Below are 19,542 nucleotides of genomic sequence, written 5' to 3'. Positions count from 1 at the left end.
TCACTGTATTTTCCTAATGTTCTCACTTTCTGGGGCAGACTAGAGCCAGAGGGTGGGGACAGAGGCCACGTAGGTCACTCCATGGGCTCTAAAAACCTGAGCCACTTCTGGGCATGAGCCTCGGGACAGCTGGGGTAAGCAGGTGCTGACGAGTGTGGAGGATTCCAGCTGAACCAGGGTCTACCTCTGTGCTCTGGACTTGGGTGCTCTCTCCTCCCAGGGGCACCTCCTGGCCATCTTCCCCCGCCACCCCACATGCAGCTCTGTATCAGCCTGGCCTCGTTGTTCTGTGTCTCTTCCAAGATGACCTTTTGGAGTCATGCTCCTGGCGTGGGTTTGATTGTGGTTATCTCTGTTCTTTCCAGGCCTTTGTCTTTTCCCAAAGGCATGTTTTTATACCTGTTTGTATATAAAGCCATTTTGTGGCAATTGTTTAACCAGAGTTATTTTTTTATCTGGGGCTTTCTAGGAGCCGAACATTAATGCCAGATCAAGTTGGCCTAACAGTGAAAAGCATGTTGACCAGGAGGATGCCATTGAGGCCTATCACGGGGTCTGCCAGACAAACAGGTAAGGCCGCCGTGGTCAAATGTGCTGGACGAGGCCGCGGAGAAGGGCCCTGCCCAGCCGAGGCTGTTTGGTGATGACCATGTGCTCAGCATCAGAGAATTATTTATTAGAGGACACAGAAAGACTGACTCAGAACCCCTGCCCTACTGTTAGCTCAGCAAGGCTCGAGCAACACGCTCTCAGCATCTAGAGCCCAGGTCCCCTGAAAAGGATTAGGAAAAAGGAGCTTCCCTGGGAGGATGACAGGAGTGGAATAGGAAGGTCTGGCTGAGAACAGCTTTTCTTCTTGAGAGGATGCTGGCTGGGGAGTGGGGGGTGGCTAACTGGCAGCAGAGGGCTGCTTAGCCACCTGCTGCAATGCCCTTCTCATGCATGCAGTGTGTGTCACACAGTGGGGGCCCACCCTCTGTCATTCAGAACAGATGGAACCCAAGCTGGGCACTTGGGGGTGGAATGGAAGCATTTCACCTCCACCATCTTAGCCAAAATGAGATCTCCCTGGATGTGAGTTTAGCAACCACTGTCCCCTCAAAAATAAGCTGAGCCAGGGTTAAGGCAAGCAAGAGTGATTGTCTGAGGGCAGCAGCAGGGCCAAGCGTTGTCAGCAGACAGAACGCAGACCCCCAAGGCAGAGTGTCTGAGAAGGTGCACTGCAGAGTCCACTCCTCACGGTTTAGTAGCGGTCACATGACCGATAGGTGCCTCAGTTGCCTCATCTGTGAACTGGGGACAGCCATAGCGGCATCCTTCCTGTGGCTTTGGGGAAGATGGGGTGAGCTCCTATCATCTGTGTAAGGGACTTAGGACAGTGCCTGCCTGTGGCGTTCACATGATGAGTGTTACTGCCATGATACTGTTGTTATTATCTGCTTCCTCATGCCCCTGTGGGCACCTATAAAAATGGAGCTGGCTGGCCAAGCATAGTGGCTCACACCTGTAATCTAAGCACTTTGGGAGGCTGAGATGGGCAGATCACCTGAGGTCAGGAGTTTGAGACCAGCCTGGCCAATGTGGTGAAACCCTGTCTCTACTAAAAATACAAAAATTAGCCGGGCGTAGTGGCAGGTGCCTGTAATCCCAGCTACTCAGGAGGCTGAGGCAGGAGAATTGCTTGAACCCAGGAGGCGGAGGTTGCAATGAGCCGAGATCATGCCATTGCACTCCACCCTGGGCAATGAGAGCAAAACTGTGTCTCCAAAAAAAAAACAAACAAAAAAAAACACGGAGCTGGCCTCTTCCCTGGCTACCTTTCTCTCTTACCTCAACTAACAGAATGTTGATCAAGTATTTGTTCAAAATTGGTGAAAATAGCAAACATTTCCCAAAAATGTCATTAGGTGGCACTGTGAGTGCAACTTTAAGTTTTTTTGCAAGAATGTCACAGTCACTGAAGACTTCTGGTACTTTGATTCCCAGATCTTTTCATCCAGTCCCTCTTTCTGCAGAGAAGGAGACTGAGGCCCGGGGGGGTGGAACAGCTTAGGCCCGAGGGTGGCCTGTGCCTGAGTCAAGGTAGAATCCGGAAGGCCTGACTCAGGCTGGGGCGGTTTCCAGCCACTGAGTAGGTAATCAGAAGTTGAAGGTGGTGTCGCAGGCTCCAGGAGGAAATTAAATTTATTTCAAGAGAGGTATAATTCTTTTCCCTAAAGGAGGGAGAAAAAGAATGAAGGTGACTCTCTCAGTGCTAAAACTGGAGTAAAGATTTAGTCATTTTAAATTATCTTGGGTTGAAGATAAGAAATGAGATGAATAAGAAAAAGCCCAGGTGATACTAAAGTAGAAAGGAAGAAGCAGCCGTGTGCTTGGTCTGACAAGCGGTGTGCATATCTCCCCGATCTTCAGAGCCGTCACCATTGGCAGCCCCTTTTATTCATGCAGCGGTTGTCAGGGATCCAGACCCCAGTTTAGGTTTTCCCAGGGGCTGCTTAATACCCTGGATTTGTCTTCCTTTACAGAAATAATAATGATGGTGATAAAATAAGAATAGCTTTTATTATATCTTAAAATAATTCTGTTCCCAGCAAGCCTGGTGTACAATAGGAAATTAATAGCCTGTGAAACTGAGCTAAGTACAGAAAAGGAGCCGGCTGCCCTGGGGAGTGGAGGCCTGAAGAGCCAGCTCCGCAGTGTGTGCTGCACCAGGTGCTGTGGAAGTGGCCATGGTGGGCCTGCCTCTCTCCCAGTATGGCCTTAACTTTGGGAAGTGTTCATGATTGCTGCAAATCCCAGCATTGAGGGAGGAGAGGCAGGGAACAGGGACCCAACTGGGATTCTGTGGAGCCCATGACAAGGGGATTCCCATTACCATGAAGGCCACCCTGGCAACTGGGGTGCTTTGGAGATAGACAGCTGCTCTGCCTTTCCTACAGTTTTCCTGTAATGGAGAGTTCTACTGTTTAAATATAAATTATATCTACACATGTGTGATTTGTGGGAGACCATTTAGAATTTTGATGACATCTATCCTCTCCCTAGAAGAAGTTACACTCATATGCTGAATTTTGCTTAGATTTCTGGGGGCTTCCATCACATTCCCAGTCATAGCATCTTTAAGCATTCATGATCCTCAAGTTCAGAACTTTTATCACTTGCTAACCTTCATAAGTTTGTAGAGTTTTGTTTTGGTCCCTATAACTGTGTCTTTTCCCTTGTTTTGAACTCTGGGGAGAGAAGCTATTATTGAGGGGCTGCTCTGAGAGGAGCTGCAGGAATGCGGGTGGCACTTCTGCTTCCACAAAGCTTTCTCCTTTTTTACCTCTGGGAACTAAGAGACACCAGCATCATTATCACCATTTTATATATAGGAAAATGAAGGGGCAAGAGGGCTGTGAACATGAGCTGGGTGCTGGGCAGTTTGTCTTCTTTTCAGGGCTGTATATGGGAGAAGGATGGGGAAGTGGTTTAGGAGGGCACAAGTTGCCACTGCCCTCAGCCCAACCTCACCTCGGGGTGAGCACTTGAAGTCAGAGTTAGGTAGGGGCAGGAGTGTGGCCAGGGCTCTGGTCTGGCTCTTTGACAGTGCTTCTTTGATTCCTGTCCACTTCTACCCAAGCCTTACCAAGAGTGTAGAACTCCAAAGTGAGACTGGTGCATTCCCGAGGTCCCAGAAAACCTCCTATCAGCTCCTCTCCATCCAGCAGTTCCCCGGCAAGACAGGAGGCTGGTATCTGGGCTTGGTCGGGCGCACCTGGGGTTATTATTCACACCCCCCGCCCCCCCCCAATACACATACCAGGGGCCTGTCCAGGACAGCGGAGACTGTGTTTGACAAGGAACTGTGTGCAGTCTCAAGATTTGCTCGGAGCTGTTGGCTCATTTGACCTTGAGCCTCGGCTGCTGTGGGCTGCCTTGCTCAGAATGGCAAAGAAGGCAGGAAGAGCTAGCTTCTGCCCAGCTCCTCCCCAGAGGGCCCAGCTTTAACCAGTCCTGACTAAGAGCTCTTGGCTTTTTTCAAGGAGGTGATCATTTCCTTATGTTCCCCAAAGTTCTGCTGGTCCTGAGTTGGCAGCACAGTTTGGGTCTGCTGTAATTTCATGGCTAGGTCATATCAATCCACAAACTGGTCACCCTCATATGGCCAGGCCTAAGGCCTCAGATGTTTCTCTGTTGTTCCTGGCGTTTGGAGTGTGCCTTCCATTTCCCAGAGGTCCCAGGGAATATGCTAGGAGGTTGAATAGAAAGCTTGGGTATGAACTAAAGAAGTTAGGCTATCTGTGGAGCACACAGGGGGCTTTTTAGAACCGGGAAACTGACCATCTCTGAGCTGGCAGGAACCTTGTCTGTTTCCCCAGGAAGGCAGGTTCTTAACTGTGGCGGGGCCGTGGTTGATAGATCCTGTTTTTCAATATCTTCACAGAGGCAAAGTAAATATTATCCTAGGCCTTGTCTGGCTTTTTATAACATCTGGAAGAAACCTTTGCAATAAGGTTAGTAATTAAAGATCTGGAAGAAACCTTTGCAATAATTCAGTAGGCTACTTTCACTTTACCCATAAAGAAAGAGAGGCCCAGGGCGTGGAGGTGATTAGCCCGGGCCACGGGCTCATTACAGGTGGGGCTGGGAGTTGCCCCAATGCTAGGTTCTCCAGCCAGTTTCCTGGATGCCGAGCCTCACTGCCCCCTGTGGCTGGAGACTGACTGCAGTGAGTTAACTTATCTCTGTGTGTCACAGTGGTCTCTCTGTAAATATTTGTAGATTTATTAATTGATATCAAGCACTTATATTTTCAACAAAAAATCCTGAGCCAAGTAGTTTGGGCTTTTTCTTTTCCCACCAGGAGGTGGCGCTCCCTCCCTGGCCTTGGCCCATAATGGCCTAAGTGGAGCTGGAGGAGCTCCTCCAGGGGTTCTTTCCTCTGGGAACCAACGGCTGAAGCAAGTTGGTTGACTGGTTTTTAATTTACTCGTGTGTCTCATTTCCTGAGCACTGTGGGCTGCCTGGGCTGCACAGTTCTCTACTTTTATCTTTGTCCATAGTGCCTGGCTTGTTACAGAATTAAGAATTCTGGGAGTATGGCCCTGTGAGGCTGGTGGCCTGGGCATTCATTAATCCTAACTTCCTTGTTGTGTGAGTCAGCTTCGCGTGCCCCACCCTAGAGAGCTCTGCAGTCTGTAGCTCTGTGGGGACGACAGAGGTGAGGTGAACCTCTGAGACAGAGCCCCAGCAGCCCCTCCCTGGAGGGTGGGGGACTGGAGGCTGGAAAGGAGCTTTAGTGCAAGGTCTGGAGACCCTGGGTCCTGGCGCAGGAGTCAGTGTCTCTCTGGTGTGGGAAAGGATGTGGGTGGAGCCCAGGATCCCTGCACTTGTTCCCTTTCAGCGCTGATGCGCCCTACTTCCGGCCCTCCCCAAGAATCACTGCAGTGGTGCCTACAGTCCTCCAGTGAGCTGTGCCTTTGGGTTAAAGCACCAGCCATGAAAGGCCGTAGTAAAACGCAGGCACTAACATCTGAGACGGGATGATGCTGAGTTATGAGTTTGGGATTTGTTAAAGTCTATGTTGATGTTAATGATGGAGAGGTATAATGAGGCACGTCCGACCCCCACTTCCTATCGTGGCCTGAAACAGTCTCTCAGGTTAAACATTAAAAGAGCCCTGGCTGAGGAGGAAGTCCCTTCAGATGGTGGGGGGCCTTAGGATTTTATTTTTGGTTTACAGATGGTTTGCACCCTGGGAATGAGGACGAGGGGATTACAGGTCCTCATTTAGGGCTGTTTGGATGCAGTTCTTGCTCCATTATTCCTGCCTGGAAAGCTGGAATCTGGCCTGCAGGAGTACTCCAGGAACAGAGGCTGTTAGGAGCAGGGAGGTGCGGCAGAGTCCTGCTGGGGGCAGCAGGCCCCTACCTGCCCTCCTCCACCCAACTCTGCTGGCCCTTGAGTATCTCTGTGTGCCCAGGGCTGTGCAAGTTGAGGACCTAGGTGGAGGTGGAACATTGGACACACCTGGCCTCCAGGAGCTGCCCTTGCTGGCATGGGGCAGACACTGGGTGACTTGGAGACAGCAAAAGAGTTTGCATGTAGAGGGGTAAAGAGTTCTGCTTTCCCAAATTGAGTAAAAAGTGGTAACGCACCCCAGTCCCAAGGTCAAGGGGAGACATCATTCAGTTCTCATCTAGGGCATCACAAAACTTGTTTTAGCTATTTGAGAAAGACCCTGCAAGGAGAGCTGAAGTTAAGATTAGTTAATATTTTTGTGCCTTTAAGGAGTCTCAGAAAGATCTGCATTGAAAAGCAGGTAGTGTCTGCAGTCTCCTTCCTTACCCTGGGTGGGCCTGACGTCCCCCAGGGGCTTCCCATGCTGCTCTGCAGATACAATGCCTTCCCCATCATGAGCCTGCTCACTGCCTCCAGCTTCCTCCATGCACACTTAGGGTTCTCTCCTCCCAGCCCCTTTTGCATCTCTCCCTGTGCTTGTCTGAATCAATCTGATTGAGGGAAGCACCATGTGTGAGGCTATGTGAATGCTTCCACACTACCCGCACTGCTGCCTTGCTGCCATTTACAGAGTTACCAGAACAAGCTGGCCCTCTGCTGTCTCTGGGGCAGCATGCTTTCCCACCTGGGGTTATTAGCAGGCCCCACATGAGAGAACATGAACCCACTTCCAAGACAGTACCTGAAACTGGAGGACTTATGGGAGAGATGCTGTTTGCAGGTGACAGGAGAGGAGGAAGGGAAAATGGGATTTCTTGAGCCTTGCCTTTTTTTCATTTCCAAACCTTGGCTAGAATCTCCTCACTTTCCAGGACTCCCTGCCTGCCTGTCTCTTCCCTCTACACTGGACACCCTGTTTTTCTGTCCTTTGTTTCTAGCAAGACTGAGGATTGGGGATATTTAAATGAAGATGGAGAACTCGGCTTGGCCTACCAAGGCCTAAAGCAAGTTGCCAGGTGGAACATATTCCTTTCTTCCTGTGTCTGCTTTGTCCGTTGTGCCTGCTCATGTCTATGCTTAACCGTTTTTCAGCTACAGTGGGTGCGAGAGCACGGGGAACAGTTGGCATGCAGTCTGGCTGGTAGCCCCTGTGGTTGACCATCTGTCACTGTGCCCAGGCTGTACAGATATGGCTGAGGGTGGCTGGTTGTTTGGGTCAAGGTGATAGCATTTAGTGGACCTCAGGAACCACATGGTCCAGCCTACTTGTTCTATAGGTGAAGAAAGAGACAAGAGCAGGAGGTCACATAGCGGCAGGCACACAGCTCTTTAGAACAAGGCTGAGAAGGAAACATACCTCTGGGGAATCCTGGGTCTGTGCTGCTTTCACACTACATATTGGCCCTCCTAACTGCAGGATCAGCCAAAAATGTCTGCCTGATCTGTGCTGCTGGCTGTGCTCCAAATGTAACCTGTGCCCCCAGAGCCTGCCATCAGTACGTGTGCTGGTCCTGATCTCCGGGACTCCCTGGAGCTGATGGCAGCCAAGTGCAGTGCATGCGCCTTGACATCTGGCCTCACAGCACCTTCGTGGGGTGGGGACACTGAAGCCCGGAGGGTTTAAGGAAATTGCTGGTGAAGCAGAAGATCCAGAATTTGAACCTGGTTCCAGCTGATACCAGAGTCTGTGCCTGAAACCCACTGGCCCTCAGCAGTGGGTGAGCAGCTTAGCCAGACAGGGTAGGCATGCAGCAAAAGGACACCATGTGATGGTCACACCATAGGCCTGTTGACTGCAGGTGGCTTTTAAGAGCTGTGTCATAGCTTTGCCTATTGGAGCCTCTCAACAAGAGATGGACTGGTAGTCATCGAGCTTGCTTTCCAGAAAGGAAACCGGGACTCGACAAGGTGGCATGAGTGCTGGACCCAGCTCCCTCAGCCAGGTGGTGGCGGAGCAGGAGCCGGAAGCCCTCATGCTGCTTCTCCTTGCTGCCTGCTGAGGATGTAGTAGAGGTACTGTTGCACCAAGAGCATCTCTTCTTGGAAAAAGAAAGTTTACACAGCTGATTGACAGGGTAGTGTTTCTCTGGGTTCAGATGTGGCCCCACAATCTGTGAGCAAGGTGACATGGTGGGTCTGTTTCCTTGTGAATGGAATAGGACCTTCCTCACGGGGCATTATAAGGAATAAGGTTAATACAGGTGAAGTACTTTGCACATGCCTGGTACGTAACCATGGAATAATAAATATTAGCTGCTACTTCTATTGCTATCATGGTTATTATTCAATAGGATCAGATTTCTGTCCCACCAAGTAGTTTGTTTTATTGGAGGAAGGATCCTTGTGTGAAGCCAGGTGATTCCTCGTGCCTCTCCATCAGCAGATCAGACATGGTTTCATGAATCGGCAACTGAATGCATTAATAAAGCACAGACCTATGAATCAAGAGTCCTGGTTTCTAGAATCAGCCCTGCCACTGGTCGTGGCCTCAAAGCTCTTTTGGCCTTAGTTTTCTCACCTGCACGATGAGGTGGCTAGCCTAATGTTTAAGTAGGAACAGACCCTGGCTGAGTCAGCTACAGTCCACCTGGAGAATAAGACATGAACAGTGAACGTGCTGCACAAGGCAGGAGAGAAATCCTCAGGGCAGCTCGCCTAGAACCCAAGAGTGTCTGTTCTCTCTCATTAAATGTATAACTTATTGGGGACTACTTTTAATGTGCTTACTGTAGCCAATATTGGATATTATCTAAATGCTGTATTTCATTTAAAATCCTGATTTAATTACCCAATTATCCTCCACAAATCTCATGTTACTTTTCTTTAGTAATAGGTAATATCACCTGTAGTGAATGAGTGATTTTCTCAATCACTTCTTCATTCATGTAACTTTGTTGAGGAGCCACTGGGAGTCAGGTGTTACACCCAGTGCTGCTATGGAGCTGACTCAGCTACATAAAATGTGGTTGCTTATATCAACAGTGTAGACTTTCCCTCTCTCTCTTGCTCCCTTGTAGACATGGTCCCACCTGTCTTATGATAATTCTCACCTCCCAAACCATCAGAACTGTAAAAAACATGGCGCCTTCCTCCAGGGCAGCCACGGCCTCCAACAGCTGTGTTAGAGGCACAACCAGTTCCTACCTGTGTGCCTACCTTGGTCATAATCGTTATGTGCATCCCTGGAAGACACTGGGGTGGATTTTTTCCATGTAACCATGTCTGGAAGCTCTTTACAGTACAGTACCTCTCCCCCAGCACCCTAGCTTTCTTCCATATGAAGCCTGCTGCACTGAATCAGAAAGCTGGTTTAAGTAACTAAGTCCAAGAAGGACAACATCATGGTCATATTAGCATCTAACTTCCTGAAGATGAGCGGCTGCCTGTGAGCCTTTATTAATCTCTTGCCTTCTATTATGATGGGAGCATTGCCCAGGTAACTGGCACCTCTTGGTCTTGTGCCTTTTGACTCAGAATGTTATAAGACTTCTCCTCAATCTTTGCAAGATCTCTAGGTCTCTCTGCTTCTTGTCATGACACCAGCTGATCTTACACCTTCCCCAAGATCATTTGCAAATAATCTTAGTTTTCATTTTTGGCTGGAGGAAACTTGTATGTAAAAATTGTATATGCAATAATTGTATGTATAAAATAAAATGGGGCTAGTAATAATGGTAAAGATAAAAAAGGGGCTAATATTTTGCCTTTCTAAAACTTGTGGAGAATCTGCCACAGGGAAAATATGTGAATAATATAATTAGCTCAGTTTTGCCAGAGTTTTATCTTAAGAAGGAGGTTCTTGTGAACTTCGGGGCAGATGTAGATGTTTTTATTTAAAAGATGCTTTAAGAAATGTATTTCTGTTGATGGACATTTTGACAGGGAGACAGTCTTTCAATCCCAAACCATTAAACTATGCTCACTGAATGAGGAACAAGGGTCAAGAAAAAGGCTTAGGACCAGAAGTGCCTTTGGCCTTGGTTTCCCATCATCTGAGAGGAGGACCCTTTGGCCTGCTTGCCTTGTGGTCCCCATGGCATCTGTCTCCTGCTGCATTAATCCCTCTGGGGGATGTGCAACCGCTGCTGCTGTGTGCTTGGCTGCTCCCCTGTTGTGTTTCTGCCTGTGTCCCCTCAGATGGGGGCCCTGGCCTGGGCCACGTGCTCACCTGTCCTCTCCCTGGCACAGGCTGCTGGAGGCTCAGCTGCAGGCCCAGAGCCTGGAGCATGAGGAGGAGGTGGAGCATCTCAAGGCTCAGCTCGAGGCCCTGAAGGAGGAGATGGACAAACAGCAGCAGACCTTCTGCCAGACGCTACTGCTCTCCCCAGAGGCCCAGGTGGAATTCGGCGTTCAGCAGGAAATATCCCGGCTGACCAACGAGAATCTGGTGGGTAGCCATGTCTAGTGGACCCCAGCTTTGGGAAGTCACGTTCTAGAAGCAAATGGGATCGGGGTTGCCTTTGGCAAAACTGACAAGGTTCATGACCCTTGGCCTTATAGTAGGAACAGAGATTCTAGAAGTCTCCAGTCAAGACCCCTTCACTGGAGCTGAAAGATCTCAGACAGCCCCACTCCTGTGTCTGGGGCCTTGTCGTTGGCTGGGGGGCGTCACCTGCCTTCTTGCTGAATTTCACTGGTCTGAGCTGCTTTACCTGGCTGCTGGCTTCCAAGAGGATGAAAGCAGGAACAGCGAGACTCCTCAAGACTCAGTCCCTGAACTAACTGTTGCTTCTGCCCATTGATCAAAACCAGTCTCATGGCTAGGCCAGATATGGTGAGAGAGAGATTCTACCTCTTGAGGGGAGGAGTAGTGGAAGAAGTTGTTGGGGCCTCTTTGCAGACAGTCACCAAAGGAGCCCCAGCAGGTGCCAGAGAAATGGAAGAGGGCCCCTGTCTTATGAGAGCTTGCAGATTGGTCAGTAGGGGAAGCAAGGTATGTAATAAAGAAGAGAAAGTAGATAGTGTTTTTAAAAGCATGATTCTGCATTGAGTTAACAATGAGTATTACAGGAAGAGAATAAATGGTGGGGCAAGCTTTTGGGAGGACATGAGGCTTGAGCTGAGACAGGAGGTATGAAGGGGATGTAAATCATGGAGACTGGCAGAGGGGGAGGGAGAAGAAAAGCATGGACCAAGTCACCCAGACAGGAGTGAAGGCAGTCGGAGGGCGGGGCTCAGCAGTGCCGATCACCTTCTGGAGCTGAACGTGCCTGTAGAGTGCAGCATGTTCATGTGCCCATAGTGCATCCAGTCCAGGAGTCCAGCCATGGCTGTCATTTCACTTTATAACCAGATCATCTGTGGTTGGGTGGCCAGTTCACTTGATCCCAAGAGGAAAAGTGGGGTCCCAGACTCACAGCTGAATAGCACTTACATACACATGATCTTCCCTCCCTCCCTCTCTCTCCCTCTCTTTGTCTGCAAGTCACTTTCTGTTGCATATACGTGTGTTACCTGGTGGCTTTATGAAAAGAAATGCACCATGTTAAAGAAACCTACCTGGCCAGCTTCTGCCAGGTAGAGGAGGCAGCCTAGGAAATGCATTTGGTGGCCTATGTTCCCTGGAGGGCCATTGACCAAGTAGTGCAGTGAACAATCACCCTATAAAGAGGGCTGTGCACTGTGCAGGTACTGCGTTAGCTCACGGCACACCAACACAGGGTTGCCAAGGCCACACTTAGGAGAGTTAGTGACTGGAAAGAGGTGGGTAGTCCTACCTTAGGAGTCCTACCTTAAGAGAGCAAAAGAAAACAGTGCAGTGGGCCCCTCTGCTGGGGTGGTGACACTGGGTCATGAGTAGAGGCCTGTGCTGCTGGCCGGGCAAGGAGGAGGAGGAGGAGGAGGAGGGCTCCAGTTTGCAGCCTGCTGAGAGACTCCTTCCAGAACATGGTCCTCCTCATTTGCCCAGACAGAGGCTAGGACCCCTAAGGAGAGCCAGCTGCAGCAGGTTCCAGGGGCTGTTGGTGATGTATATTCACCTACTTAGCAAGCATTCCTGCCTACCGTGTGCCAGCTGGTGAAGCACTGACCTCAGGCAGAGAGGAGACAGTGTATACACAAGTAACCACAGCACAAGGTGCTTGGCAGTCTCACGGGGAGTGTAAGGGAAGTCAGGGGAAACGGCTTGAGGCTGGAGTGGTGGGGAAGGGGTCTGTGTAGAGGGGAGGATGTGATTGTCCCTCCTGGTAGCAACTTGAAAAGTTTAGCGCCATCTTCAGATGTGCTCATTTTTCATTTCCAAGATTCCTTATGAATTGAATTCATTATTCTGTAAGCTTTTGTAATTTTAGGCTTTAGGACTTTGGGCCTTCGTGTCTTCACAAGTTTACAACCACTGTGGCCAGCACTATGTTCCCTTTATTTGTTCTAAATTTGTTGATTTCAAGCGTTAAAGATTTCCAGGTGGTTCCAATACCCCTACAAAGTTTGGGAAGCATAGCTCTATATAATTCCCCTTAGCACATTAAGAATTCAGCCTTCTGGGATTTGTAGGGGGTTGGGGGTTAGACACCCAGGCATGTCTTAGCACAAAGCCACCGTTAGTGACATGGATCTTACAATCACCTCTGCTTGAGCATTTCGGGAGGGGTATTGGATTTTCTGGGCTTTCCTGAGAAGATGACTGAGATGTCAGAGCTCTCAAAGACAGGAGTCAAAGCCTGGCCACTGGATTAATCTTTCCTTCTTGAAGCATCTGGTGTATAAGATGCTGCAAATAGGCATTAGAGCATTTATTGTCTGTCCTCCCAGGGTGTAGTGAAGGTTTTCAAAGTAATGGTGGAAAAGACACAAGAAATGCTTTATCTTGTGGATTTGATAATATTGTACAGAGGAGCTTCGGACTGATGGTGGTCATAGTACCAGCATCCTGGTCCCGATCCGGTCTGGAGCAGCCCTGGGCTCCCCATTCACTGGGCTGGCCAAGTCTTGTGGCCCCAAGAGTTGGTTAATCCTTTGCAAGAGTCAGAGTTGTAGCCGAGGATTCAGTGGGGTTGGATCTGGACAGGGTTATATGAACACGAGGCAGGGGTGGCAGTGCAGCGGAGCTGGGGAGCCAGGGAATCACATGCTTTGGTGCTGCTTGGGAAGGCACCTAACAGGGGAGACGGAGTCTGAGTAGAACTCAGGGTTCACAGGAGACCTTCGGTAGCCACAGAGATTCCTGGCTCAATTTTCTCTAGACACCTGGGTCCTTTCTACCAACTGGCCTCTCACACAGAGGCCACTCTTAGGTCACTGAATAAGGTTTTACTGTCTGCCGCCTCTCCTGTCATTTAAGCTGGGTTTTTAGATGCCTCTCAATTTAAGAAGTATTTTTAAAGATTTGTTTCTTTATCAAGATGAATAAAGTCCCTAACAACATCTATAACTAGGTGTGTAGCTTGGGATGGCCACATCCCTGGGACTGGGCCAACTCCTGTCAACAGGCTGATCTTAAAAAGTTGTCACCCAATGTGTTTGTAGAGGCTCCACCATGGAATACTCGCTTCTGTCTTCCTGTCACTCTCTAGTCACCGAAGCCGGCTCTAATGGTGATGGAGCAGGGCTCCTCTTCTCCTCTTTGTGTCCCTGGCCACAGAGGACCACTGCTCAGCTGGGATGGAGGTGACATTAATGACAGCAAACTCCTCCCTCAGCGGCTTGCTGTTCTAGGTCTCAGTGGGCTGATGGGCTTCCAGTGGCAACAGCTGCTAGGGTCTGGGGCCACACCAGTGTCCTGTTTTGCCTCTGGGCCCTGGATAATCTCACCTGCCCACTTGCTCTTCCAACCTCCCTGCCCCCTGCATTCTCACACCTCCACCTGTCCATTCCTTCCCAGGGCGCTGCCCGCCCCACCCTGGGACTCCTAGGCTGAGTGTGTCTGCTGGGGGGTTGGCATGGCAACCGGAGGAGGCTTGGCTTGGGGAGGCTTGGGATTCAGCAAGGCGCCAGAGAGCCTGACCTGGGAGGAGTCTTGCCTTGAGAGAATGGACTCTGACTCATCATCTCCCACTTCCTGAGTTCCAGAGCAGGTGGCAACAGCCTGTGAAGAGCAGCTCTCCTGGCAGCGTCCCTGACTGGCGCATTTCTGACAGCTGCCCACGGGCCGCACTGGTCACCTCCAACTCCAAGCAGGATTTTACCCCCACCATCCCAGGCCGGGCTGATGTCTGTTCTCACACTGCTTCCTCTGCTTCCAGGACCTTAAAGAACTGGTAGAAAAGCTGGAAAAGAATGAGAGGAAGCTCAAAAAGCAACTGAAGATTTACATGAAGAAAGCCCAGGACCTAGAAGGTAGGGGGGTGTGAGTGAGTGTGTTTTGTGAATCACAGGTATACTTGGCCACGCCTGTGGGTGTGAGCTGTCTGCCTGCCCTCTGCACATTCTTCCTACATCACTGATTTCTTGGTGGCTCTGCCCAGTCCAGCCAGGCGATAGAAGTCGGATCCCATGAGCTTACACATCTGCAGTTGCCAGAATATGGACAAAAGACACTTGAATTCAGCCAGTTTGGGTGCTTACTCTGAGCAAGGCTCTGCAGGGCTAGAGGAATGGGGAACCCAGAGGTGACCTGGTGGTCCCTGCCCTCAAACGGCTTGAAGTTGGGAGGCAAGATTGATGTGAAAGAATGCTGTGTAACACAAAGACCTAAACCCCAAGGTCCTCACTCCATGCTATGGAGTGTCAGGATTAAACTTCCAATCTGGGATCTTCAGGTAGAGATTTAAATCACTCTTCCAGAAAGACCTAGAATGTTCTCTCCCTCTGACTCCCTGCTGCAAATCTCACTGTGTCACTCTTTACATATGTCACCCTGCTTGGAACCCTCTTTCAGCCCCTCACTGCTTGGATACCCCTCCACATCCTTCCACCCTCAGCTCAGGAGCCACATGCCCAGGGCTTGAGTCTCATCTTAGACAGTCCTGACCCCACTTGTGTGTTGGGCACAACCCTGATCACAGTTGTCATTTTACCTGTTTAATCTCCTGCTCCTCTAGACTGGAAGGTCTTAGAGGGCAGGGATGTCTGTGATCTCTATCCAGGGGGACACTTCTCTTCATATCTGCCCATGTGCCCACCAACTTTGGATTTGCTATTCCTCCAGTTTCTCATTCTCCTAGTCTCTTGGCTTCAAGCTTTGCTTACTCCTAAAGGCCCTCTTTTCTGATGTTTCTCTGTGTCTGCCCCTACCCTTGTGTCCAGTTCTTGTCCCCTGTTCCCAGATTGCTTAGTAGCTTCCCAGTCCTGTTTTTTTCACAGCACTGTCTGGCCTTTGCCTTTGCCTTATTGCCTGCAGAATGATATCCCAGCCCTAGTCTGCCAGCCTTCATCCTCTCACACTCTCCCCCACCTCCACTCAGAGCCTCCCTTCAGCCACTAGGAGTTCATGGAGCACCCTTCCCTGGGTGTCACTCGTCCTGGTCCTCTTCCATTGGTCCTTTCCCAGTGGATCAGCCCCTTTGAACCTGGATGTGAGAGTCCCACCCGCCCTTCATCCCACCTCTTCTGTGGGGTCCTTCCAGCCCCACCACCATCAGCACATACATCATCAGCACCCACCCTTCATCCCACCTCCTCCGTGGGGTCCTTCCAGCCCATCACCACCAGCACCCACATCACACACTCCTGGCTTGGTGCCTGACTGAGCTGTGTCGTAGTGTTCCCATGTGAATGTACAGATGTGTCTCCTTAGTTCGACTGGCCAGGGACAGATTAAGCATGCCATTGTATCTGTTCCCATGCTTAGGACAGCGTCCCGTGTGCAGTCAGCACTGAGATGTGTTTGGGAGTGACGCTGTGGTTGCCCACTGTCCCTCTACCATGGTGTGAGGCTGAGGAGAGGCCTGAGTGAGGGTTGACCAGGCCTTTATACCTTCAACCCTGCCACTGAAACTCTTCCCAAATAGTCATCATCTTATGTAGTTGCAAAGACTGCACTTGGCAGCTTCCTAAACCTGAACCTGCATTTAGTGGCTGAGGACGTGTCCTTACTATCACCATCACCACCCTGATCCACCACCCACAGGTCACAGACAGTATCCAGGCCTTGCCCTGAACACCTGGGTTTGCCCTGCGGCTGTGTCACGATGGCCGCGTTGTGGCCACACACAGGGAACTGAGTGTAGTGGGCCAGGCCGAGGCCAAGCACTTCCCAGAAAAACGGTATCTCCTTTCCTTAGAAGTCAGTAGGGAAAGAGAAGCAGCTATGCAGGAGTGGTGAGAGACCATGCTGGCTGTCATCCTTCACAAGTTTTCTCTGGTCCGAAACCTGCCTCCTGCCTTTTCAGATGTTTCCTCTCCCCTATCCAGAGTGTGGACCCCAGTGCTGGATGCTGAGCTCCTCACACTTGGGGTGTGGCTCTGGCTGTAGGAACAGACTCCGCAAAGAGAGTGGAAGCTTGGAGAACCCAGTATGCCCCCTGCCCCAGGTGCCATCCTCCACCTGCCAGAGATGCCCCTTCCCCTGCCCCAGGTCCCATCCTCCACCCGCCAGAGATGCCCGCTACCCTCAGGCCTGCAGCTGGAAGTCTCATCCATGCTTCCTGTTTTCTTTCCTGCTCAGCTGCCCAGGCATTGGCCCAGAGTGACAGGAAGCGCCATGAGCTCAACAGGCAGGTCACGGTCCAGCGGAAAGAGAAGGATTTCCAGGGCATGCTGGAGTACCACAAAGAGGATGAGGCCCTCCTCATCCGGAACCTGGTGACAGGTAAGGACCCTCTGTGCCACCCTATGCTGCCTGCCCCTCCTTCAGCCCCCGCTCCCATCTCCATCCCCAGCACAACCCCCACACCCCTTCCTTCACCTCCTGCACAGCCCCCACCCTCTGTCTCCTACTTGCCCTTGCACCTGCCCCCATCTTCCACTCCCCACACCTACTCTCATCCTCCCCCCAGCTCCTGCTGTGTCCAGCTGCTATTCTCGATGGCAAGACCCACTGCTTCTTTGTTCTGCCCATAGGATGGAAGTGGGAGGGGAGCCACCCACATGCTTTTCCTCAGCAGCAGCCACAGCCCCCTTTCCTTGGTGCAGCTCTCTACGGGCCACAGTGCTTTGGCAATGATGGAAGCTCATGCTTTTGGAGCACATCCTCTACCAGACTCATCCCTCCTTTAATCCTCACAACCTCCCTTTAAGTCAGAACTGCTGCCTTCTCATTTTACACTGAAGGAAACAGAGACTCACTCTAGTAACTTGCCCAGGTCACACAGCTGGGAAGCAGTGGATCAAGGATTCAGATTCCTTCTGTTTGGTTAGGACTTTACAGTTTAAAGTGCTGTGTGGTACAGCACATGTGGGTGTGGTCTCTGGAATCACATGGGCTGTGTTCAGACCTGGCTTCTTTCCTAACTAGCCGCACATGGCCGTGGCTGTGCTACTCACCAGTGTTCTTGTGTAGAGCACAGGAAAGGGGATCATGCCGCTGGCATGGAGTTGTGAGAATGAAAGTTCATATTTCGTTGCTCATACATGGTCCCTGGACCAGCAGCATCAGCATCAGCATCAGTATCACCCCTGGGAAGGGGTGAGAGATGCAGAGTCTCGGGCTCCGTGCCAGGCCTCCTCAATTGCAAGGCACATAACAAGATGCCAGGTGACATTCACAGGCTCATTAAAGTGAGGAATGCTGAGCTTCTGCAGTCTGTCTGGGATCACCCTGGTCCCACTGTCAAAGTTCATCAGGGTTGGCTTTTACTGTCCCTGCGATCATCTGCAGTTTCTTATCCAGGCATGTGGCTGAATCAGGGCTGGCCTGCCAGCCTCCCACCCCCGTGTGCTCCCTGGGGCCACCAGGCAGCTGTGAGAACCACTGCTCACAATTCCTTCCCCAGCTGGGCTCCTAGGACTGAAAGACCTTCCACACTAGCTGCCAAGAGGGCAGGGTTTTCTCTGTGAAAAGAGGAGCCCCTGCCGCCCCTCCGAGTCCCTCTTGGCTGCTCAGCAAGGGCCAGGAGGGAGTCTGTGTGACCTGTGCAGCTTGCTCAGGTTTGTGCCCAGTGCTGCTTTGCCAGTCATACCAGCTCCCTCCCCTCCAGTCTTGTGCCCCATCTGCCACAGGCCACTGCAACAGGCCACCTCCCTGCTCTGTACCAACCCAGTCCAGCATCCCCCTGCAGAGCCAGGAAGAGTCTTAGAGGAGAGAGTCCTGTGGGAAAGAGGAGAAATCTTTGGTGGTCTGATCCTCTGGACCCTGAGCCAGCAGCTCCCTTCTCCATGGCACCTTAGTGAAATGGGATGATGACACTGACCTGCCTGCCCCATGATGTGAAGTGTGACAAAGGCGAAATGCTGTGTTAAAACTGCAAAACCCTTCTCAAATGTGAGGCTTTCAAAGGAGTGGTAGCTTTTGCAGGAATATTTGAAGTTCAAATAAGAGGCAAGGCAAGCATTATTTTAGAGAAACTTATGTAAGACTGAAGTCCGACTCTGCTGAGCACTGTGCCTAGGGCCGAGGGACCCAGGAAGAACAGATTGTGACATCTGCCTTAAACAGATTTGCTCCAGCTGTTTGGTTTGTGTGTTTTTAGTAGCCTGCTTCTTAGATGTATTTTGCTCTTTTAAAAAGCTTAATCTCCCCTACAGTTGTCCAGCAATTAATTAAATGTGGTGTAAGTTTATCTTAAACTTCCTTAAACAGACTGCATCTTGTTCAAATGCAATTAGGAACAAACCTTTCATCTCTGGTGAATGAAACTTTCAATAAATAAGGCTGCTTGTGTCAGACAGGTGGCTCCCTCCTGCCATTTGCCAGGGTTTTTACAGAGAAAACCCTGCCACCAGCATGAGATGACCCTTGCTCAGGTGGCCCCAGGAAAGGTCATCTCCTGCTGAGCTACCTAGGAAAATCCCACAGACATCTTCCCTCCAAAAGACCCCATCCAAACAAACGCCAAAACTTGACTGCCGACCACCTACCTCTTAGGTACCTGCCACTGGCCAGTTGCTGTGGAGGAGAAATAAAACTAGTGTCATCGTCTCTTCCCCAAGATGCTAACATTTAGCTGGGGCACCCAAACAAGCTTTATTTAATCACAATAGAACATTCCAAGACAGGACAAGTTGTTTGCAATCTGCACATGGATCAGGTTTGAAGTAAGAAGTTATGGATTGGAAGTCTGGGCCTACAAAATACATTTTCCTGGATAAATGTGACTGGCATTCTAACTAGAGCCAATGGCCAATCCACAGCCATCTGCTGGACCTATAAAATGCCCAAATGTCAACCATGTACTCAAGAGTATTATGGCCTACAGTTATCATTTAACTAGAAGGATGCGTTGGAGCAGGGACAATGTAACCCAAGTACCAACTGGAGCTGCTGGCAGCAGAGCCCAGCCCAGGACCAGCCTGGTAGAAGGTTTGCAAGGATACTGCCCACCTGCAGGTGGGAGGGAGGTGGCCTCCCTTCGTTGCCATTCTGAGCCTACAGGTGGCTCATGAGGCCTCGTTTGGGAGGGTATGAGTGTAAAGAACAAGGGCTGGAGATACAGTGCAGAGCTATGGTGAGACCCCTGGGGCCTTGTGCTCCTGCCCCATTCTCACCTGTCATCTTGCCTTTGCACCAGGCCTTTCCCCCTAGTTCTCTGGCCTTCTACCACCACCTGTTGCCTTAAGTCTGGC

The 19,542-nt window shown here is 50.6% G+C and overlaps 1 protein-coding gene across 3 annotated transcripts in view; it reads left to right on the top strand.

Annotated features, from left to right (window-relative positions):
- MYO5B (myosin VB) overlaps positions 1-19,542 on the top strand; it is a 369,650-nt gene that overhangs the window by 332,117 nt on the left and 17,991 nt on the right. For 2 of the 3 annotated variants that reach the window (XM_034943674.2, XM_055102690.1), the window contains exons 29-32: positions 470-570; positions 10,132-10,330; positions 14,124-14,217; positions 16,487-16,630. In XM_034943674.2, coding sequence (XP_034799565.1) covers positions 470-570; positions 10,132-10,330; positions 14,124-14,217; positions 16,487-16,630 — 538 coding nt within the window. Of the gene's footprint in view, positions 1-469; positions 571-6,881; positions 6,960-10,131; positions 10,331-14,123; positions 14,218-16,486; positions 16,631-19,542 lie in introns of all 3 variants that reach the window. The other variant, XM_034943673.3, reaches the window with a different exon arrangement.

This window comes from Pan paniscus, chromosome 17 (genome assembly GCF_029289425.2).
Source record: "Pan paniscus chromosome 17, NHGRI_mPanPan1-v2.0_pri, whole genome shotgun sequence".
Classification (NCBI taxonomy): Eukaryota; Metazoa; Chordata; class Mammalia; order Primates; family Hominidae; genus Pan; species Pan paniscus.
Note: the sequence above shows the minus strand (reverse complement) of the source record. Positions and strands in the feature narration are given on the sequence as shown.